The 24,307-nt window shown below is 38.0% G+C and overlaps 1 protein-coding gene across 12 annotated transcripts; it reads right to left on the bottom strand.

Annotated features, from left to right (window-relative positions):
- Positions 1 to 346: 346 nt before the first annotated feature.
- Positions 347 to 18,765, bottom strand: ZBTB41 (zinc finger and BTB domain containing 41). Of its 12 annotated transcripts, none has more exons than XR_008202322.1 (13): positions 18,645 to 18,765; positions 16,769 to 18,004; positions 15,262 to 15,469; positions 14,478 to 14,547; positions 12,192 to 12,339; positions 11,417 to 11,546; positions 9,479 to 9,574; positions 8,760 to 8,866; positions 7,225 to 7,330; positions 6,040 to 6,128; positions 3,397 to 5,361; positions 2,836 to 2,892; positions 347 to 1,956 (listed from the first exon to the last, which is right to left on the bottom strand). XR_008202322.1 is itself a non-coding variant. In XM_052666366.1 (11 exons), exons 2-11 carry the CDS (start codon positions 17,886 to 17,888, stop codon positions 4,718 to 4,720), a joined length of 2,718 nt encoding a protein of 905 aa, XP_052522326.1. In that variant the 5' UTR covers positions 17,889 to 18,004; positions 18,645 to 18,765; the 3' UTR covers positions 347 to 4,717. The 12 variants fall into 12 exon arrangements, 3 of the variants coding, with proteins under 3 accessions (XP_052522326.1, XP_052522328.1, XP_052522327.1); XR_008202321.1 differs by having other exon boundaries at positions 347 to 2,892; positions 3,397 to 3,454; positions 4,315 to 5,361; XR_008202320.1 differs by having other exon boundaries at positions 347 to 2,892; positions 3,397 to 3,451; positions 4,315 to 5,361.
- Between the last annotated feature and the right edge of the window lie 5,542 nt (positions 18,766 to 24,307).

Genomic DNA, 24,307 nt, shown 5'->3' with positions numbered 1-24,307 from the left:
GACCCAGCGCCGGGGGTTAATTAAAAATGGGACAGTAACAGAAATAAATCGACAAAACATTACATTAAAGTATCCCCCGCTTCCTCCATACGAACAAACAGAAGCTTTTTTTTTTTTTTTTTTTTTTTAAATAAATTTAATTTACAAAATATTTTAAAATAAAAAGTAACACACACAAGAGTGACAAAAACGTTGCCTCATCTCTGTTTATCTTCCAGGAGTTGTAAAAGTAAAAAGACACGCAGAGCATTGTTTCCATACTGTGTTCCTACGCTGCTCAAAGTGAAAAGGCAGAAAGCAAAACAGAGCAAGCACCACTGCAAGAAGCCCTGTGAAGCGAGCAATGTTAAGACAAAGGAACTTTACTTTTCCATAACAAACAAAATTACACGTTGGACTGAGTACCCCTACCATTTACAGTACACTTTCTAACTTTTCCTTACAGCAAATAATTTCTCCTAAAAAGACAACTTTAAAGACTTCCACCTAAATTACCAACCTATACAGACCACATTTAAAACACAGTATTTCATATACCAGTGACAAAATATTGAGCTTCTTTCACCTTATTGTTTCATATAAAAGAACCAACATTTAAATATGAGCAAAATGGTACCGGGGGATTAAAATAAAATAAAATAAAATAAAATAAAATAAAATAAAAAGTCATTTAATGCTTCAAATCCCTTTATACCAAACCATTTCTTACAAACTATGCGAAGGATCGCTATGGACTTAACACAGTGACTGCCCTGCACTATGTTCTGCAAGTTTCTTCTTTGATGCATACGATGAAACAACTGAATCACTGTGAGATGATAAAGTCAAAAAAAAAAAAAAAAAAAAAAAAGGGACAATGCACTAATATGCTATGATAAATGTACTACGTGTGGAGTGCAATCTAGTATGTGTGTATGCTCAACATAGGAAAAAAAACCATAACATTTTTTGCAGTTGTTTTCATGGGGCAAAAAAAAAAATCGCCACCATTAACCTTCTCAAAATTCAGTCATTTTGCTTTGTGCGAGTTTCTACACTGATATAACTATTACCATTTTTAATTGAACTGAAGAGTCATTCCTCAGCGTTCCAAATACTCTTTCATATTTATTACTATGAAAATAAGTTTAGCTCTTTAATGACGGCAAGTCCATCTTTTGCAGTAGTGTTTTGGCCTGACCCATCTTTAAAAATAGCTACCCAAATAACAATGTGGACTGAAGTAGCACTAAATATTTTAAGGAAACCAGAACCTTACAGAAGATGTATCATCACCATTACAATTACTGATGCTCAAAAAAACAAAAACAAAAACAAGCCATGACAACGATACCTCTGTAGGAAAAGTGTCAGTGCTCAAGCAGTAAATTTCAATATAAATAAATAAAACTGAATAGACAAATCACTTTAAGAAAAGGACAGCAATCCAGTCAACAGCTAAAAATTACTAAATTTGTCTAGCAAAATGCACATAATTCAGTGTTTAGAGAATGAGTGCAGTTAAGTTCTCAGAACTACGTACGAGTTTGGAGCACTGCTGTGGAGTCCAATACCACTCCCCAAAGGTCAGCATGTGGAAAAGACCAACATCTTTCTATGTGCCACTCATCATTCTTTAGACATTTTGAGAGACCTGCTTCCTTCTTTGGCAATTAACAGTCAACTGAATCAATTACTGTCAGATACAACACAGCTTGTATTGTAAAAATGCTCTCCAGGTTAATAGGATATGACTACTGTTAAGAGTACACACACGTATTAAAATGGAGGTACTACATACCTAAGGAGTTTTGACCCACACAGACGTGAAGTTAGAGCTCTGTCCTTCAACTCCAGAACAAATGGAACCATCTGCCATTAGAGATCAGCTACTTCCATCCACCACATGAAGTACCAGTCCATGATAATTTACACAGCTTATACATATGAATAGATGTAAAGCCGTAAGAGTTGCAGCTAATGATATTAAAAATAAAAACAATGCAATAGTTCCTATTTTTATTCACTGTCAACTGGCAACAATCAGCCTGACCAGCAGGTTAAAACATTAACTAGTCTGATTATCTGCAAACAAAAGAATGTCAAAGAACTAGTATATTGTGTTGTTTTTTCTTTTCCATGAATGACTAGTATTTCTGGCCATCCAAACAGTGAAGACAGAGCTCGTTTTTTCCTGAAAAGTAAGTCATTTTTATAATCTGTTCCTTGCTGGGCATCCAAAAACATGAAGCCCTTCAGAAGATATTGACCTTAACTCCTTCTGAATGATCAACTAATTACAGAAAAAAGCCATTAGCAGAATATACGTAAAAGGCACAATCACCAAAAAACAAAACAAACCAAATTAAAAGGACATTATCAAGTAAACGTGCTCTAAATTCTCTTTTAATATTTTACTGGAACACCTTGCAAAAGAACTGGACTTCGAAAGAAAACAAATTAGTTACCAACCAATTTTAAGTCAGTTTTATCGAAATCCTACATACCTACTTCTATAGTAGGCCAGAAGAGACAAGAAATAATAAACAGGCTTCTAACTATGAGAACTGCACTGACCCCACTGATGTCAGTTTACTTTTAATCGTACAATTACAAATGATGGAACTCATGTTGCACAACACATGGTAATATGACATATACATGTAAACTTGAAAACTACAGATAAAACAGTAGTTTCCAAGTCATGGAGTGTAAAGATGAAAAATGATTTGTTTAGGAAAGGAGATAAAGGTGGAGTTAGAAAGCAGGAAGTATAGTACTTGATAGTGTCCTTTCAGAAAGTGGCATTCAAAGGCCTCATTATTGCTGTATATTTGCCAGTATTCCGATTCTTACCAGATATATTTACAGCACGTCAGTCTGAACATTCCCAGAGCACAGCTCCACATTTTACTTCAGAGATACAAACATAGAACAGTTAAACATACATAGTCCTGTTTCAAAAACTGAACTTTTTAAAGTTTAGGACTTTTATTGTGCTTCTTTGGCTAAGTCCTATTTAAGTATCGGTAACACTTAAAATACTATAACTCTGCCACTACTTAACAGCTAACAGAAATCTTTGGTGTGTTAAGAATCCGATAGGGCACAAGCTTCAAAGTATGAACATTCAGGCAGCTCTGGCCCCTCTCCTGCAAACTGCTCAACACTGAAGTAAATGGGAACTAAAATAATCTCACACCAAAGTATTTAAATAGGACTTGAAAGGTTCAGTGTTTACAGTTTACAGAAAAAGGATGATAGAAGAGCTTTTCAACACAGACTGGTTGTGTTCAGGTCACTGGAAAAATCCAACAGTTACAATAATTCATATAGATCCAGTTACCCACTTTAAAGATACTTTAATATAATAATTTAATAATAGCAGATTACTGGGGAGGCTGGGGAAAAATTTACCTTAGACTGTAATTCTTGTGAGCAATAATGAAGGTTATAAAATGATATCCAATATCTTCTTTGGCATAATTTTCACAATACAAACAAAGAAGAAAGACTTAAATTAGGCTTAAAATAGAAAGCTTAATGATCTTAAATTACACTAGATTAAATTATACTAGATTTCATGGTAAATTACACTAGACTTTATAGTTAAAAAATAGGTTATTTTTTTTTAACCTTACTTCTAGTAAAGAAAAAGCTAAAAATAACTGAAGAAATAGCATACTCTCTAGAGCTTGATTTTGCTTTATAAACAACATAAAACAGTGGAAAAAAATCACTAGCAACTCACAAAAGATTTATGATTGGTGATTATCTCTTTTTAAAAGAAAACAATTGAGTGCTGTACTGGAAATAACTGTCTTTAAACTTCTTCATCACAGATAATTTGAAAATGAACATGGGGGATCCTGGTACAACTGATGCTCTAACAAGGATAAGTCATGCCAGTTCTTTATGACTGTCCATTGGCTACATGACATTTCTTTCAAACTTAAGAGTGTGGGATACATTTTAGAAAACAAATATGACTGAAAAAGAAAAATGTATACTAAAATTGCATAGGGCTAACGGCAGAAAATGAGACAAAAGTATTGTCTGAATCTTCATACATAAGTCAATATTAAGACCAAGGAACAAGTAACAGACCAAATGTAGGTAGCCTAATTATACTTCTGGTGTTCTTTACAGTTCCATGTTTTGTGTTCTTGAAACATCTAAATCAATTTCCAGAATTATCTAGCTCCCTCCAATAACTTAAAGGCTGCAGAGTCTTTAGAAATTTAAAAACTCTCCAAAGATGCCTGAGGATTCAATTTTAATTTACACGTGAAACATAATTTGAAGTTTGTGTTTTGTATTACTGCCTACGCTTACCATTTCTAATGAATTTGATACAATCCTTTTTCTTCCAGTATGCTTTCTATTACACTTATAACTTTAACTCAGTGAGATGCTGAAAGGCAAAAAAAAAAAAATTTAAATTAATAGGCAGGTACATAATTACATTTTCTCAGCAACTATCCTTAAAAGATATTTCAGAGCATAATTTTTAAAAGACCATCTATAATATTTTATAAACTCTTAAAATCACAAGAAACACTCTCTGTATACATCAGTGTGCCTAAATGTTCAAATATCATGTAAACAAACCTGTTTTTCCAAAAACTATGCAGAAGACTCACGAGTCCAAATAAAATACAAAATATAAATCTTAATTGCCATATCAGCCTCCTGTTGGCTAATGGCTTAGTAAATTAGGTGGAATGTTATGCTCTGATCACGAATGTTCATTGTTTGAAATGTTCTGTACAGTAGGAGCTGTATCCAGCCCCAGTAAAGTTCCAAGATATGACTGGTCTCTAGGATCCAACATTTGCTCAGGTCTTACAGGATGAACAATATTTGCAGGCTGTGGAGTAAGAGTATATTTCTCTAGAAATGACAGATCTGTCGCACGCTGATAATCTGCCTGCTCATGCTGTGGAGGAAGAATGCCATGTGACTGAGTAGTATGCTGTACTAGATCAGCTTGAGGATCAGGCATCTGAACAGGTACCAGAGTCACTGGCACACATACTTCTGTAGATACATTCTGTAACAAAGTTTTGGCTTCCGACTGATATGTTTTGGACTGTTCCACATACTGTTTAGCCTCAGTTTGATAAACTTTGTCATCGGAAGTGTACTGTACTGGTAAAGAGACTAGTTTTTCTTCTGAAGAAGATGTCAGTGCCTCTTCTGCTGCCTTTGTTCCGTGAACGTGGTCAATATGGTATTTCAGCTTGTCTTTTCGCTTAAATGTTGCATTGCAGTGTTGGCAATTAAATGGTCGAGCATCTGAATGAATAACCATGTGCTTTGTTAATGTCTTCTTAATTCTAAAAGACTGATTACAGATTTGACATTTGTATGGTTTCTCACCTACAAAGAAGCAAAGAAAAGATGTAAAGATAATTGACTCTGAATAACTCCACCTCATACATAAATAGATGAGCTGTACGTAGCATAGGAACCCAGCATAAAATGAGCGTGCTGAAAACAAAGAGCATATTTCAACAACAATTCAGAAATCAAGGGAGCCCTTGAAAGTTTGGAAGTTATACTGACAAACCCTTCTCCCAATATTTGGGATTTCTGTCATAAAAACAATCAGAATATAAAGCAAACTACAGAAGAAAAAATAGAACAAACCAAAAAACCTGTCTTTCGAAAGTTATAGCACCACTACTAAATAAGCTTAGTTTATACTTCACATTTTGAAAGGACGATGACTTTCTCTGAAGACATAAACCCTTCCACAAATGGATTTCAGATCCTTGTTCAGATTACCATTAGAAACACAGTATTCTCTGTACCCCTAAACTGATCAGGCAGTCTGGGTGTGGAGACATACCACAAACCTGTGCTGACAATTCTCAACATTTCAAGTTACACGTATTCAGAAGGCAGTACTCAGAAAGAGCCAACACATATGATGAAGAATAAGTGTGGCAGCATTCTGCTACTCTTACTCTGAATGCTTAACAACTGTAGTAAGTTAAAGCAATACCATTAATTTTGAAGTACAAAAATAAGTTCCCATGCATTTTTGTTTTTTACCTGAATGTGTCCTAAAATGCATTTCCAAACTTGATTTTCCTTTAAAAACTTTCTTACAGACTTCACATTGGTGAAACGTTGCTTTATATCTTTAAAGAAAAATATATATTTCATGTTAGATAGCTTTACTGTTAGTAGTTCTGGAAAAAACTATGTGCACAGTCCTTTGTGAAGTCTTTAACTGCAAAACAGATGGAAATCCAGGTTTCCAAACTTCCTTACATTCATATTATATTATTTTCATATTTTTCATCACCTGAGTGACAGTAAAGCCAATTAGCTCTCCCAAACTAAAACTCATATTCTCTCCTGGGATTGACAACTAACATTCAAGGAGCAAAGACTACTAAAACTTTTTTCCTTTTCCCAAATACATCCTTCAGTACCATTTTTGACACCCACTCGAGGCTTTCACTCTGGTACAATTATGCCATAAATTAATTATTAGGAATGGTTCAGCCTACAGGCTACCAAGAAAAACAAAAAAAGACCAAAAAACTCCTCACAAAAAAAGCATAAAATGATAGGACAATTTACTGTGCTTCCAACACAGACATAAAGGCTTCCACACACTGCTGCGTACAAGCAGTTGAAATACATTATTTGAAAAACAAATAACTTCAGTTTACTTGGACATCTTTGAAAAGCTCATTTTTGGAACTCAATAATAATTTAAAAACCCTGCTGCATTTTAAATGTATAGAAATATGTAGGTTTTCGAAGTATTTACCTCCTTTCAGAATCAGCAGTCTACTTCCAGCTTCTTAGATAGGTCAGACTGGAAGTTATTACAGTGCTTAAACGATGTCTAATAATTCACTCTTAATTAGTATGTAATGATAGTGAGAAATATTACAACAAACCATTCATTTAGAATTTAGAACACCACCGAAACAACAATTATCTGATACACTTCTATGGAATTATAATTTGATTTTTAAAATTTTTTTTATTTATTATTTTTTTTTAACACTTCATTACACTACAAAGAAAAGGACTCACTTCAATTGCAAAGGCAATTTTCTGACATCCATTTCAAACTATAATGGTATCTTTACCAAGGACAAAGGTAATGGCCATAACAGACACATAGATAACTACAGTTCTGCACAAACATGCAAGTCTTAACAAAACCAGTTATGTTACAGAAGCTTTTATGCAGTTATTAGAATTGCCAACACTTACTTCTGCCAAACTTTTTCTCCTAGATGAACGCTTTTATAATGAACAGTGAGGTGATCTCTACGGCCAAAACATTTCCCACATTCTTCACATTGGTGTGCTTTTTCACCTTTAAAGGCAAAATTCAATACATTTTGGTTAAACCTTCTGGAACTTACTGACTGTCCAAGAGTTATAGTTGTAACAAATAGACTAGATCCACATCAAACTCTTCCATACCTTCCTTGATTTTTATACCAAAGGATTATCTGTTATCAAAGAACGAAGTTCAAAAAGTAGGATATTTCTATCAGAGCAAAGATTTTTACCATTTCTTGTTTGTGAGTATAACTGACCATACCCTCATTCCTACATACAAATTCATTTTCATGAGTTAAGGGACACTTCACCTCATTGTACAAGAGGTACGAACGAATGACTAGGAATCTACTCTCTTCTTTACAGTTGGAAATGTAGTATATTCAATACCTCAGAAGCTACAAAAGCTTATTTAAACGTATTTTCAGCCGCTAATTTTCAGAACTTAGATTGCTTCACAGCATTTATCTTATTATCCTGATTTACATAGTTACCTTTTTCTTTTATTCTGCTGCTTAAAAGAATCTTGATTCTTTTTAGTCATCTTGAGATCTTCCAAATAGTGGCAGAATGTTTCTTCTCATGTAAGTAGGAGGAGTGTGGACAGTCAAAGAATGTAACTTTCTAGAGGGGGAAAAAGCAAATAGAGTAGAAAAGAGGATTTTTTTTTTTTGTACTCGAGTTTTCAAAAAGATTTCTTTATTTTATAGCAAACATTATGATTTTGAACACTAAAAAAGAAGCTGTCCTTCAAAGAAAAGGCTCAGGAAGCTTGGACTCTGATCACTTTCATATTTTCATGCTGCCTATGAATTATTTTGCCTAGTAAAAGGCCATGTTCCCTTTGGACTCCGTTTTAAGGAAGTGCCTAGTGAATTTTTGCTCTGCCTATACATTCTGTAACATTTCCCGACTTAATACATTTGGGAGATGTTTTTATTTTTATTTTTATTTCTATTTCTTCCTTCAGATAATCTCTTTCTGGCTGTTCTCAGGGTTGACAACCACCACTTTCCTTTCTTCCTCCTTCTCCACAACAGAGAACTTTAGAAACACCTCTTGGATGCTTTTACATTAAAGTGATCAGCGTGCAAACTATGATAGAGACTGTGACAGCTTCTTTGTTGTGGTATTAAAGTTTCACAAAATTGCTATTAAAAAAAAGAAATCTGAACACATTAAAAAAAAAAATCCTCCTTTTTCACTTTTGCTTTTTTTATTATTATTATAGTTTAAAGCAATTTGGTGTTACATGTTTTTGACTGTCCCTTGGCTTTCTAGGTTAACATGGAGGAAACATTTAGCATATAAACTTGGAGAACACGTAAGGCTAACCCTACTGAAGCAGACCTTAAAAGCACTTGGTCAAAATCACCACATAGATTTACACTGAAGAGAATCTGTAATACATTCAGTTGAAAGTAGCTGTTTCTGAGACTATCTTCAAAGCACATGCCTACCTGAGTGTATTTTTTTGTGTTTTGTCAGATGGTCATGCCGAATAAATGTTTTCCCACATTCTTCACATTCATATCTCTTGTCATCGTGATGAACTCTTAGGTGAAGTCTGTATTACAACGGAAACAAATTTACTTTCATGTCGCTGCTCAAAATTAGGAAACTTATAGGTATACGGCCACCAAACACAACTTTGTTAATATAATCCATCCTGCTACTTCAATGCAGAATTATCAGAAAATTCATTTTTTAAAGCTTCTTGCAAATACCAGGAAATAACATTTAGTTGAAATATTCTTAATGACTACATATTATTTTGAAATAATAAATACCAGGTAATAATAATTAGTTGAAATATTCTTAATGACAACAGAGGACAGAGCTCAACTCTCACATTCAAAATTAATTAACACAACATTTCAGTCCTCCACTTAATTTCTCTCCAATTAACAAAGATTCAAGTGTTTTCACAAATGCACAATACTCAACTTTAATGCAAAATTCGTATGGGATTCTGTGCTGAAACCACTCAGATGTTTTGTATTTTAAAAAATGAATGATTCCTCACATATTATTAATGCACACTCAAAATTTAAGCACGATTAAAGCATGTACTAATGCTCTTAGAATACATCAGAACACGGTATAACTTATTATGCTGACAAAGTGAATAAATCACCAGATGAGACACTTCAGCATTGTATCTGATAAAAATCTGTACCTGTAAGAGCTTCCATGACGAAAACTCTGCCCACAAATACTGCAAAGATGAGGCTTCTCTCCACTGTGAATTCTCAGATGCTCTTTCAAAGTTGTTCTGTTTTAAAAAGGCAGTGGAATTCAATTTTAAGCAATGTCACTGCCACTTTGAAGTAAAATAGGTCTTCATTTTCTCAGTTTAGTTCGCATAGATCAAAACATACCCAAATAACTGTCTCAATTTATGCAAATACACACACGCATACATCCAAAGATAGTATCCCAGACCTCTACAGTTTGCTGAAGCATCTGAGTTTGGACACAATATCACCACAGAAACAAAACATCATCCCAGCATATGCTTGGGCAACCTACTTTGAAAAAAAACATCAATTTTGACAGTATCTTCTAAGTAATATGTCACTACGTATCTCTAAGCTTTATTATCAAAATGGAAGGACATCCAAATCATGGAAATCTATTAACTTAATTCCTCACAGAGCTTGTTTAAACATACAGAGTTACTCTGTGTATATAGGTAAGTACATATGTTTGCAGGTTTATTTTACTATTGTCTTTGCAAAGAGCAAAGAACAGCAAGTGCATGCCGGTAGCAATCCTTCTTCAGCAAAGGAATTGAAAAATAAAATTCAGTATACAGAACTGGTCTGTGTATGAATTAAACAAAAAAAGAAAGTTCTTCAATCTATTACAGTTCCTACTAAAAATGTTATTAGTCTAGGATATTCTACATTTTACACAAAAAAGTTATTTCTAATTAAAGCAGTAATGTTTCAATATTCAACTGCATTGCATAACTTAAATGAAACTTCAAATGTATAAATACATATTGACTTTTTTTTTATAAAAAAAAACAAACTCTTGCAGTTCAAATTGAACTTCACAGAATTGTAAGACTGTCTTTCACAGCTTGTTCACTGTTTCATTACTGCATTAGAATGTTTTAACATGTGTATACCCTACTGATTAAAGTACTAGATAACACACACCATCACAAAAATCTGTTAGGGACAAACATTCTTCTTGTAATTATTCCAGACAACTTTATCAGACATTAAGAAAATAAATCAAGAAAACAGGCTCCAGCATAGATAAACTTCAATCTTTTCAATAGATATTCTCTATGGAAAACTCACTGGAATCTTATTCACTGACATGAAGCTCGCTTTTTTCAAATGAAAAAAACACCAGTTGACTGGTTTCAGAACCCAAGTAAGTCACTATTTGGAAACGTTTGAAGATGACATCCTTTCATAGAAAACTGCACTGATTAATACCTGCACTGAAGCAATGATAACGACTAATGAACACTTACATTTTTAAATTCACATACCTGGAACAGAAATGCGTGTTTAATTTCAATGGTTTCCAAGTGGAAACAAGGCACTGAGGGACTGCGCTGCATTTAAAAGTTTATGGCATTTGCTACTACATGCTACTTATACATGTGAACAAAAATAGAATTTATTAGTCAACATTTGGGACTTCAGTGTTGCTAAACAGCCAAACTAACAACATTCTTCTCCACTGAGAGAAACAGTAGCAAAGGTTTTGCAGTTTATTATACCATCTTCCTTGAAACTCTTTGCAGAAGTCCAATTCCTTCTCAGCCACTCTCACCAGTGCTCATTGCCTTCCTGTCCTCATCACTGCATTTACCAAGAGATCTATGGCAGAAAACTCTTCCCAAACAAATGCAAGATGTTCTGGCCAATACAGGATCCCTAACTGAAGTGGGTGAGAGGTAAAACATCTTTAATAAAATTCTGCTTCACAACTACATTACACACAGTTGTCACTGGTCATCAGTAAATCGTTTTACCTGTGCCTCTTACACTGAGTTTTGACCTACTAGCCCTCTGACATGGCTTCCTTTACATTAAAAAGTCAAAGCTAGAACTTATGCTGTGTATTTCTGTAATGTCATGCACTTCCTTACCGTTCCCTAACAGATTTTCCACAGATGAAACATGTCCATTTTCTCTTTCCTCCGTGAGTACATTCTATGTGGCGTTTCAGATTTCCTGTATCATTAAACTGTCGCCCACAAATGTCACAGGGAAAAGGCCCTAATGGTAAACAGACACACACAGTATTGTTATCTGTCAGTTAAACCAAACAAAATACACACATTAGTGACTCGTAAAAACCCTGATCAATTTACAAATCAAAGAAAAAAATTCTTTAATAAATTGATTGATGTTTAGCACAGTCAGTGCAGTTTAATTAAACTTCTTTGAATTACCCCTTTATTCCTAATACCAGTTATTTTGAAAGTATCATGACTGTAAAGCAAAAATTAGAATGATTAGTCAAAATATTCAAGCTCACTTTAACTGCTCCAAAACCCAAATTCCCATTGCTATCACCATGTATTCCCTAGTTCCTAGCTGGTGTAAATATCTGGTAGTAAGAAGAAGGTCTCTGGAAAACTTCAGAGAGAATCTGACTCAGCAGCCGAGAACCAATATAAACAAAGCACTCTTAAAACCAGAAGAAAACTTAATCCTCCCCCCCAATAGAAATGATGTAGATACAATACAACATCTCAAAAAGACAGCTGAACGGAAAGTTAAAAAAATAAAATCCAAAAGAGAAGGAATTGGAAAAGAAAGGGGTGGATGAATTAGAAACCAAACTGATCAGGACATACAGTGGTGGAGGAAGTTTTACTTTAAATCTATTGTTTACATGTCAGAAGGAGGTTTCTATACCGAGATGGAATTTTTCTTGATGTTTCAGTCTTGCAAATCGGGATTTAAAGTGCTCTTCGCAGTAGGTACACTTAAATGGTTTATCCTGAGAGTGAAGGATCATATGCTCTTCTAAATGAGGTCTGCGAGTGAAGGACTTCTTACAAATCTAAAACGATAATATATTTTATCAAAAATTCTTCCACTATCATCAGGATTTTTCCTTATTTATCAACTTTTAACAGTTTACTCCACCTGCTCTCTGCAGAGAAAAACCTGAGTCTACATAAATCCTAATATATTACGCTATGCAAATTAGGACATAGATCAAATTAAATCAAACTAACATATTGGTATCCTGTAAACAGGCACACACTCTGCCCTCCCCTCTTTCTACAAACTCTAATGTTTAGCACTCTTTTTCCTGAAAAGAAATCAACTCTACTAAAAAAAAATTTTATATATATATACACAAAACAAACAGTTTTGGTTTGTTTTCAGACAATAAAACACACACCTATGTGGGACAGTGATAAAAGCTTCTTCTGCAGCATAAGCCACTGTAGAACTAGTGTCATACCTGTTCCCTATTTCGACTGGGAAATTGTCTGATAGCATGTTTTTAAAGAGAGAACACAAATCCCAACAGAAAAATATAACCTCAAAATATGCATTAGAGACACAGAATATCTGCAACTTTAAAATAATCAAAGCCTAAAGGAGTAAGAATTATTACCTGTTATTAAAGTAAAACTCACAGAATCATAGAATAGAATTATAGAATGGTTTGGGTTCTAAGAGATCCCGAGGATCATTAAGTTTCAATCCCCTGCTGCAGGCAGGTCCACCAATGTCCAGATCTGGTGCAAGACCAGGCTGCCCTGGGCGCCATCCAACCTGGCCTTGAACACCTCCAGGGATGGGGCATCCACAGCCTCTCTGGATAGCCTGTTCCAGCACCTCACCACTCCCACAGTAAAGAACTTCCCCAACATCTAATCTGAACCTTCCCTCCCTGAGCTTGAAACCATTCCCCCTTATCCTATCACTGACTACCCTAGTAAAAAGTTTATTTCCCTCCTTTCTATGATCCCCTTGTAAATACTAGAAGGCAGCAGTGAGATCTCCTCACAGCATTCTCTTCTCCACGCTGAACAAACCCAGCTCCCTTAGCCTGTCATTTGCAGGAGAAGTGCTCCAGCCCTCTGATCATCTCCATGGCCCTCCGCTGGACACTCTCCAATAGCGCCACATCTTTCCTGCACTGGGGGCCTCAGAGCTTGACACAGTACTACAGATGGGGGCTCACGAGGGCAGAGCAGAGATAGGCAGTCATCTCCCCGTACGCAGTTGTACGATTAATTCCTGCTCTTAAAACGTTTCTTATTTAGGAGCAAATGGAATCTGTAATATGTTCATACAACATAACTTTGTCTGGAAGAGCACACCCTCAGGCAGCCATGTAATACCTCCAACCATGCTGCAGTCACTAGCAGAATGAACACTACTCATCCTTACAGCTAACATCTCCCAACCTTCTCCAGTATGTTTAAGCCAAAGTTCATAAACAAAGCAAGACTAGTAATTCTATCGTGTTACAGCACCTAGTATTAGACATATAGATGCTTACAGCAGCTAGCTGAACAAAAACAACTGTCCTGACCAAAAATGAACGCATACTGATTACCTTAGATACAGAAAACCACATTTAAAACCTTAAAACGTTATCTGCAGCAGATAGAAAATGAATGGAAATTCTGCACTTTCCTTTTTACAGTAGATATCATTTCACATACACACACTTTTGCAGAAAATGATGGAAAGTATCCTATGATTTTAAATCTAGAAATAGATTTCACACAAATTTACAATTCTCTTGACATGCATGTGCAGCTAAATGAAAAAGCATCTTATACTTAACGTACACCTTCAAAGCATTCCTAAAACATATACTTTAAGGTCAGTGCTTGAAGAGTGTAATTAACAGAAGAACAAATACTCCATTGTTTAAGTATTCATAACTCTCAAGTTTAATCATCCGCAAATTGATGTACTTCAATAAAAATTATAGCTAATCACATGAAAAAATAGGCCCTTCAAACTATTTTAGAATTCAGCTTGGTGCTCTATTTAGACACAAACTGAACACAAAGAACAAAATTCAGCCTCTAAATCCACACATAAAGAAGAAGCTTATACTTATAAAGCTTGCTGAAATTTCAGAGAAACATGTACCTTATTTTCACTTCAGCATTCAGGTCACAAAACAGCTTAGTACCTACAGGAAAAAACTACAGTACTACTTACATCGCATTTCCAACCTTCACTCTTAGTCTTTTTAATAGAAAGAAATTCTTGCACATTCTCTGGATGAAACCTAGGGAAAGGACAGCAGCAGAAAGCATTCTTAACTTTGTAAGATGAAGATCACCCAAGTACTAAATATCAATTCCTAAACTCTGCATGCCATAAAAGTTGACCAAACAGCAGAACAGGACAATCATAATTAAGCAGCTCTAAAAGCACAAGTATCTTGAAAACAGTGCTGGCCGTAGACTCCTTTAGAATCTCATAGGACAATTGGTGATACAAAGGACATCTAAACTAGAACACTTTGTGGATATTTACAAAGAAAGAGAAAAAAGTGATACATAAATATGAACACCTTTAATTAGACTTGTCATAAACAATTTATTAATCTAAAAGAATTTGGGGAGAAATTGTTTATCCACCTATTATCACCAACAGTACAGTATTAACATATAAAATCAACGGCCTTTCATCCTTCCTTCAAATTAAAAAAAAAAAAACCAAACAGATAATTATGAAGACTTGTGTTCTGACTGACTCTAATAGCTAATCTGAGCATTCTAATACTTACCTAAAAACCTATGGTACTGTAATAGTTACAGAACTGCTGTGGAACTGCTATTTAATCAGTTCTCATGCAGTCTACGTGGCAAGTTAGTTTGACATTGCTAATCCCTAGGGCCTTTGAAAAGATACTTAGAATCAATTATATAAATAAAGCAAAAAAATGCTGTTTGCACAAACAATTCCTCAGAAACGTGTCAAATTAGCTCATACTTGCCTCTTCACGTGTTTGGCTAACGTCTTCTTGCTTGCATGCAGCTTATTGCAGTAGGGACACTTGTGTTCCTTTTTATGAAAGTCTGTATCACTAGAGTGTTTCTTTCTGTGCACGGTCAGGTTGGACTTCGTTGAATAGCGCTGATGACATATATCACACTCAAAAGGCTTCTCACCCGTGTGTACACGAGTATGGCTCTCATATTTGCCTACATAACAACAGAAAAAATATATATATTTATTAGCATAAATATAAGAGGTATCATGTACAGTACAAAAGCTTGGGGGTTGATTCTAAATTCTAGAATAATTCAGTCAAGGTCTAGGTACACATCCACACACATCTACAGATTTCTATTGGTTTACGCCACTGAAAGCTGCACGATGATCACTTATGGATTTCATGCAAGGTTCCTCCATACACTTCCATCATAGCTATTTGTAAAACTAAGAGTAAAAATACAATTGCTCTGTATTACTGTTAAACACGTGCAAGAATTTTGAATCCCACCAGTTCAACCCTACAGCCTACTCTACTCCCCAAGCACCAGACATTCTGAGTACTTTCATTACATTGACTGTGAAGTGCCTTTTCAGAACAAGAAACACCTTACCAGCAAACTGGTATTTTTAAGAAAGGCATTTTCAAGTAATAAAACCTATGGAAATACAAGCTTACAAAGAAGTACTGTATATATCCCATGAGTTAATGTTATTTCTCATGCTTTTTTTTTTTTTTTTTTGAGCAGAAAACCTAGAATTTTTAGTCACAAAAGGGCAGAAAGAGCCTCCAATGCACGAAAGTTCAAAACAGACAACACTACATCTTCACAAGCCATTTATTTCTGCACAATAGCTTCTGAGTATTTAAAGAAAACGTGTCATCTCAAGAAATTTTCCTGATTTCCTTTAATTTTAAGACATGGCATTTGAAGTACAGGTTAAGTCTTGACGTTCCAATACTGAACAGCTATTATTATGTAACTTAGGATTTGGGAAATTAATTTCACCTCAGTTGCAGTAGCCCCTCTATAAAATGTGGGTAACAGTAATGACACAACTGTTTATAAACTCAACTAACCAAAGTACTTTCAAAATGACAGGTTGCACAGAAGAGTCAAAATAATTCACAAGTATGTTTTTTATGCTATAGTCAATTTAAAAGCAAACAAACAGATCAGGACAACAAATCAGTTCTAAGAGTTGCATCAAACAACTTTTAGAACAAGAGCAAGCTAAACACACTGCTCTAAGTAGGAACTAACACACACCACAAACCTCCCGTTGCATAAACTTTCAAAATGATGAAAGAAACAACGTGGCTATTATAAGAAAAAAAGTCCTGCTGCTAGGAGGAACGGTCCTTTTCCCACTTACCGTGATCTAAAGGGTGTCACCCAGAACTTCAGATCTTCACCCCCTGTGAAACAGCTCTGTTTATCCCCTGTACAATTAGCATTCCCACATGGAATAATGGAAAGAGAGCTACCCAACTTGCATGTTCTTACCTATTCGATCAAACTTTTTGTCACACTTGGGACACTGCAGCAGTTTTTTGTTACTGCTCTGAATGATGACCGGAGCTAAGCCTTCAGGAATACTTCCCACGGAATCAGCTACCTCGGAACCCTCCTCAGTATCATGTTCTTTTTCACTTTGCTCTTCAGTGTCTGAATCTTCACCTGACATTTCTTCCTCCTGTCCTTCTTCATCAGCATTGCATTCACTTCCACTGTCTTCAAATTCACTTCTATCAGATGTTTCCTTGTCAGAACTGACTTTTTCCAAATTGCTGTCAGATGCATCATCACTTTCACTATCGCTATCGTCAAATTTAACCGGACACTTACGGTTTCTCGTGGACCGTCGAGTGGAAAAGCCTGCTTTCTCAACCATTTTTAGCCCATGTTTTCTCTCCAGTGAAAGGGATCTGTGGGCTTTAGCCAAATGATTTTCTAAAGACTTCTTGTAACAGAAACTTCGACCACAGAAAGTGCACTGATGACTATTCAACAGTTTACCAGTCAGCTCGGTTAGCGTTTCTACAGGTGTAGGTGTGTCAGTTACCACATCGGACTGTATGCTAGAAACACTCTCGTTATTCAGCAACTTCACTGCATCTATAATATCTAAAAATTTCGCCGCTTCCAGCACCAGCGGAATTTCATTTTTATATACAAAGAACTCAGAGGTGTACAGAAACTCCAACAAATGCTGAAAGACAGAATGAGTTACGTGATCTAACGTGACGACGTCAGTGCTTGGATTTTTGCTTAAGCAGGCGTGAAAATAACTACTCCCAACAGCCACTACAACTTTGTGCGCACTAAATTCTTTTCCTTCTACGATTATGAGCAAATCACAAAATGACGGACGCTTCTGTCTATCGTCATTTAGGTACTTGAGCAGGTTTTTGTTGTACTGTAAGGAGCTTAGGAGCTTCCTTTGTTCGGACGAGGGTGAAAGTTCTGGGGCAGATTCAAGCTGATCTGCAGGAGCTGTTTCTGCAGACTTGGAGACAATTTCCTGGGCACAGTCTACTACAAGAATCTGATCTGAAGCAACTTTCTCATGGCCGAGGCGAACCTTCTCGTTTACATTTGCAGCGAGCCGTCTCCTTTTCTTCATTGCAGAAGCACAACTTTAAAACCAGGAGCTTCATAGGTGACTGACAAAGAATTCCCCTGGAGACTTGCTTCCACGCCAGACCTCCTCGAGAAAATTCCTAACAGCAATTTCATAATCTGCAAAAGAATTACAACAACAATATTTGGCACTCAGCTATAACTCCCTTCAGGTTCAGGCCCTCCACACCGCACTCAGCTCTAAATGCACTTGAAGCACTTTCGGAGCCCGGACGGCCCCGTCCCACTGCAGGCCGCCACACCGCACGGCTCCGAGCGAGAGCGCTGCTGCCGCCTATTATTAGAAGCGGGAGGCGACGCGGCCAGCTCGCAGCCTCGCAGACGCTTATAGCCCGTGAAATACTGCGCGACGGCAGCGCGCTATTCTTACCGCACCAAGTGCGCTATTATTATTACAGCCCCGCACGGAGTGCAGCCTCCAACACCGTCCCGCCGGGCGCGGCCCCGTCCCCGCGCCTGTCACCGCCAACGCCAGGCCGCTCCCCGCCTCGCCAGGCCCCACCCGGCCCGCCGCCTTTGTTCCCCTCCGGCAAACCCGCAGCGAAGCCCCGGTTCGGGCCGAGGTTCCTCGCCCGAAGGACGGCGACGGAGCCCTAAGGCACCGCGCCCGGGAGCAAAGAGGGCGCTTCGGGCCCGCCCCCCTCACCGGCTCTCCCAGCCCGCCGAGCGAGTCACAAAATGGCCGCGCCCTCCCTCGCCCTCCGGCGCGCCCCCTCCGCGCCGCCGCGGCCCTACGCACCAGCGCGACGCCGGGCGCTCCGTGGACGCGCTCGGCCGCTGAACGCCGCTGCTCCCGCACCGCACCGCCCCGCGACCGCTTCCGCCGCTTCCGGGTCCCGGCCCAGCGCGCAGCCGCGCTCCCAGCGCCAGCGGGCGGGAGGCAGCGACGCTGCCGCTATCGAGCGTGCGCCGATGCCATCTATCGCGCGGCGCCCCCTGCCGGCCGGGCTGCGGTGCGCGCTGCTGGCGGCGCTGGGTTGGTGGGCTGCTGTGGGCGCGGTGACATCTCAAACAGCTGCTCCGACAGCGGGGAGCCCCAGCGTTCAAATACCGTGAAAAAGCGAGTGGCGTTCTGCTTCAACAGCTGCCCCGCGCGCGTGACTTGAAACTTCCACACTACAAATAGCGTTTTCTCTGTAACATCACTTGGCGGCTACAGCGTCTCCTACGCGTTCCTAAGCACTCCTTCACGGCTCTCCTGGGCTAGAAGCGGGGGGCAGCGGCTGGCTGCAGCTTGTAGGAGCGGCACCGCTATCACGAGCTACCACGAAGGAGACGGGGGCGCGGGATCCGAACCTGGGGCCCAACAGCTGTCCCGCTCCGCAGCAGCTGTTCATCAGCCGTGGGTGGCACCCAGGAGCTGTACTTGACCTTCTCACACTGCTTTCTTTCTTCCAATATAAATACCGGACATTCTCAAAGTATTCGTCACCTCGTGGCTGTTGTGCTGTGCTCGCTTTGTAATTGAAGTCTAGAATTATCCAACACTCAAATTCGTTTCTCACTGTAATTGTACAGTAAAGTCAGTTTTTTAATTATTTCATCTGTCAGTTCTTTCAAAGGCTGCTTCTGAAATGAATAAAAACAAGCATCGTTAAGTTGTAAGAGCAGCCAATAGCAGTATGTTTCCTTGAGGAGTAACCAGGCCGGAGACTTGTGCAGAGCAGGTCTGAGCTATGCTTGCTTGTCAGTGCCTGTGGTAGTGGGATTCTGGTGTTTTTCAGTCTTTACTGAATTATCAAGGACCAGAATTTTCCATTCCTGTTGCCTGGTGTGGAAATATTCATGCGGATAGTCAACATCCTTATTTCTACGTAAGATTTTATATTTCTGCGTATACCTGGGAGATGTTTCAATGGCAAAAAGTCAGATTGTTACTGGAGGTCATTTACAGTAATATTCTCATTTGAAAGCAATACTAGTGCCTGGTTTGAGAGGTAAACATAAAGAATTATGGCCAACCAAAAATACTGTGAGCATGATTCCTTTCACCAGCAGAATTCAGAGTTGGCTTCCAGTGTTTTCCTTAAAGCAGAAGTTGGACCTCTGACTTTGGCCAAAAGTCAGAAAAAGTTCTTCCCATTCAACTTTAATAATTAAATTCAATGCCTTTAGCATGTGCTTCTGCCTTGTTTTTCCTCTAGATAACTACCTTCTCAGATATTGGTTGCTAGTATTATTTACTTTGTGCTGAACACGATATGGGTTCTTGGAAGTCTGCAGAGCATCCAGACTAATTGTCAGCAGAAGTTCTGACTTAGCTGAAATATAGATAATACTTTTTCTTTTTTCCTGTTTTATGCTACCTGAAGGATTTAGTTCAAAGAAAAATACGCAGTGCTAAGTGATCCATTACAGCGGCTGGCATTGCTACAGTAATTATCTTCTGGAAACAAAATGTTCTTGAACTTTCAGGTCATGGTGGTACTTTCAGCATGAATTCTTTTACAGTTAAAATGATAAGGGCAAAATTTAAGTGTATTAATCCTTTTTGTCCCAATACCTATTCATGCTGAATATTCTTGCTACTTACTGGAATATTCACATAGACAAAAAGACTGGCTTTTATGTTAAATAAAGAGAAACAGTGTCAAAGAAAAAGCATTCACTCACGTCTGTGAGGCTGTGATTTGCAAATACACGCATAGATTTCTCCAAGAAAATAGTATTTTAATCACAAACATTCTTAAAATATTGGAAATTGTGAAGTAGCTTTGTGCAAGACAGTTTGATGTTAGAAGATGAAATTTCATCTTAAAATACCTGTTGTTCAGCTCAAAATCTTCATTTCTAAGATACGAAACTATGACAGATACTTGAATCAAGTGCAATTTAAACAACAAGCGTAAAGAGAATCATCTCTGATTTCAAGAATCTAGCTACAAGTTTTAAGACCTCACTAAGAAATTCCCATTTATTTCCAACATATTCTTTAACAGCTATCCACTGCAAATACCCAGTTATAAATCTAGCAGCATAAACATTCTAAACTGCTGCCTTCACTTTGGCTGTGACATTCATTTAGGCAAGTGCCTATTTCACTGGGAATTTTAGAGCTACTTTGCTGTGGGTTCATTTCCTATGACATTACTGAAACATGACCCAGACTGTCAGTCATGCTTTTTGTACCCCAGAGATGTCTTCTCTCCCTTCCTTTCAGCAGTAATGTGTGGGCTACGGGAAACCCACAAAACCTATATTTCCTCTAGTCTGAAATTTTTCTGTATTTTATCGACAGCCACCACGTACACACAAATGTTTTAAATTAGTCTTGAAGTGAAAGGGTTATGAGACTGTCTAGAGACTCCAAGAGTTTTTCTAGCCAACAGTGCTGAATAAAGCTGGAACCATTGCCAAGAAAGATCAAGTAGGCCATGAAACTACCACCCCAATCTCTCAATTCAGGTCTCTGTGTGGTGCTAATCAACTGGAGGCTTGTCATACTGTTAGAGGTGTTTGGAATGCAAATCCAGTTGATCAGGCTTCTCCTCATCTCCTCTTCAAAGAGCAACAACTGAAATGTGTAGAGGAGGAGGTCAGATTTGCCTCCTACTCTATTAGCCTGCCTCACTCCATCCAAGGAGCTGAATCAGAGAAGGGCAGAGCAGTACCCCTGTTTGGGCTCTCTCCAGATTCTGCTGAGAAGGGAGACTTCACTCTCAAATGTGTTATCAAAAGTATGGGTTTAATAACAACGGACTTGGCTTTTGCTGTCTTTTTTTCTTTTCCTTTCTTTTTTTTTTTTTTTTTTCTTGTGAGGGGTCAGTGCAGTATGGACGTGGCAGAAAGCTATTACAGACCCCACCAAGCAGAATTCCTCATGGAACTCTGATCCAGCACAGACCTTACACCATTATTATGGAGAAGGAACAAGAAATTCAGAGCTGTCAGAATAAGGCAGAAGTTTAAAGTCTGTACTGAAATGTTTCTCAACATTAGGCTTGTTCTCAGTTTCTGTTTAGAGCTATGCTGTGGAAGAATAGTAGTTGTATACGCCAATGCATGACTAGGACTCATCATCATCATAGCTCCACTGTTGTTTACACTTAAGATTTGTATGTGGAACTATGAAACTGAGAAAACCTAAAGTCAGCCCATTGGAAAACTAAGCAACCAATGGATTCAAAGTCTACAGGAAGATGTAAGGATTTGCTGCATTCCATTTGCACTTTGAAAAATACACCAGTCATAGAAGCCTTAAGATAAAGAGAAATCACCTGTATATGTACTTGTGGCACTGCTGCCTTTCCCTGCTCCACCAGCTCCTCTGGTGCCTGACAGCCTACAGGAAAGGAGGAGAGTTTGTGAAAAGCTGAATGAGAGAAAATCTCAGCAGAAGAAATACCTGGTATTCTCCTCTGCTGATGGAAAACTTCAAGCATTGCTACAAAAATTGCCGTCGTTTAAGGCTGTGGTCCCCATTCTGAAGCCGTGAAAAGAAGCAAGGATTTACATCAATTGTTTTAACCATTTTTTCAAAAGAACAAATTAGAGCTTCTGTGCTAATTCATCACTAGTATCAAAGTCTTATTTTCCTATAAGCAAGGCAAGAATTGGGGAGAAATGCAACAACTTTTATTAGTTCAGATAGTATACTTGACCATCTGAAGTAAAACCAGACCAGCTTTGGGTATATGACCTCAGGAAGAGTTAATGTGCTCCAAATTATCTTTATTTTTCCAGTGATATCAGCTGGATTAATGGAAGGTATTGCCTCTCCCTATAAACTTTGCTTTGTTTATAGCCTTGGACTGTCACAGCTGCAACAGTACTATCAAATTTCCAGTAAAACAAGCAAAACCAGACTTCACTCTACAGAAACAATCTTGGCTCAAAAATCCTTGCATCATGAAAAACTATGTGGTAAACAGCTTAAAATGTTTTCTGCATGTCTGACATTGCTGTGTTTTCATTGCCCTGCACAACAAGGGACCTGTAAATGCTGCAGGAATGCCCTGTGTGGTGAGGCCCTGATATAGTACAAGAATTTCAGTAATGAAGGGAAGCAGAGAGCTGTTGTCACTGTCACTTTTTTCAGTCAACCAGAAACCAATTATCCCTAGTTGACAGGCCCAATTAAATCATTGGGTAGAAGTGCTAGGTAATTGGAGCGGGGTTTTTTGCAGTCAGACCTGGTTGGTGTTTGTTGGGCCATAGAATAAGAGTCAGAGCCTTTCTGGTCTCTGTCTCTCCATGCTGTCCATAGACATTGCTTTTCACCCCTAAGAAAAGTAGTTGCTTTTCTTTAAAAATTAGTAATCTTTTACTATATATATTCTCTCTCATTGTGGAAACCTGAGGGTCAGACTAGCCTTCAGATTTATAGAGAACATGAAGTTAGGAGTTCTGCCAGGAAAAGCCTCATGTGAAGGTCTTGTGCTGATTTACACTTAGGATCCCAGGTCCTTTATCTAGTACTCTTGCAAAGACATAGGGAGTTTCTTACGTTACTTTGAAACTTGAGGGCATATTTAACACAGAATTAGACTGATGCTCCGAAGGATTAAATATTTTACTGTAAGGATTCAGAGCTGAATAATTGAGTGTGCCGAGGCCAATTCTTGTTCAGATTATTACCGAGTTGTGGCCCTCCGGGGTCTAAAGAGTGCATTGCTTATGATAGGAGAAGGAAAAGGTACAGAACTAATTTTGAATAACCAAGTTTATAATAAGATTAAATTAGCCCTGTCTTTAATGTTATAAGCAATCTATCCATGTTAATGCTAAGTTTCAAGTGAGCTAAATACCCCACATCAGTTATCCAGCATAACTTGTTTAGAGAATGTAGCAACACACGCAGTTTACTTATGCCTGGACATAAACATGTTGAATTACAAATAAAATAGTAATGCTTCTTTCCACAAAGCAGCTCTTTCACATGCCTATCCATGATATCAGAACAGAATTCCTTTACAGTCTCCACAATGACTTTTGCTATACAAGTAACGCAGCACCTGTTGTGCAATGAGAGCCAGCTTGTGGCTGCTTGGCCTGGATGTGACAGATGCTTTGTGGTATTTGAACCACTCAGTCACACAGTTGCACCACACTTGCATTGCCTGGCAGAAAACAGAATTTGGGGCAAAAAAAAAGAGAAGGACAACAGTGGTATGTTGTTAGAAGTGCAGCACGTGAAACTGACAAAATTACCAACATTATTTAAGCCCTTTTGTCCCCTGATAATGTCCAATATGTAATTACAAGGACAGCTAGAAGTAAAATGTAGTCAGACAGGCCTATCAGCTCAGTGCTGACTGGGGCTTTTCAGATCCCTTCTTGTTTCCTTTGTCTTGAGCCCTCACATGGTTACAGTTGTCAAGCAATCCAGATCCATCTCTGTTATAGAAGCAAGGTGTTTCAAGGTGTAGAAGGAGATTACAGTGCTATTCTGTACTCTCCCTA

The sequence above is a fragment of the Tympanuchus pallidicinctus genome, unplaced genomic scaffold (genome assembly GCF_026119805.1).
Source record: "Tympanuchus pallidicinctus isolate F22 unplaced genomic scaffold, pur_lepc_1.0 scaffold7, whole genome shotgun sequence".
NCBI classification, from domain to species: Eukaryota; Metazoa; Chordata; class Aves; order Galliformes; family Phasianidae; genus Tympanuchus; species Tympanuchus pallidicinctus.
This window is presented reverse-complemented; position numbering and strand designations above follow the sequence as displayed.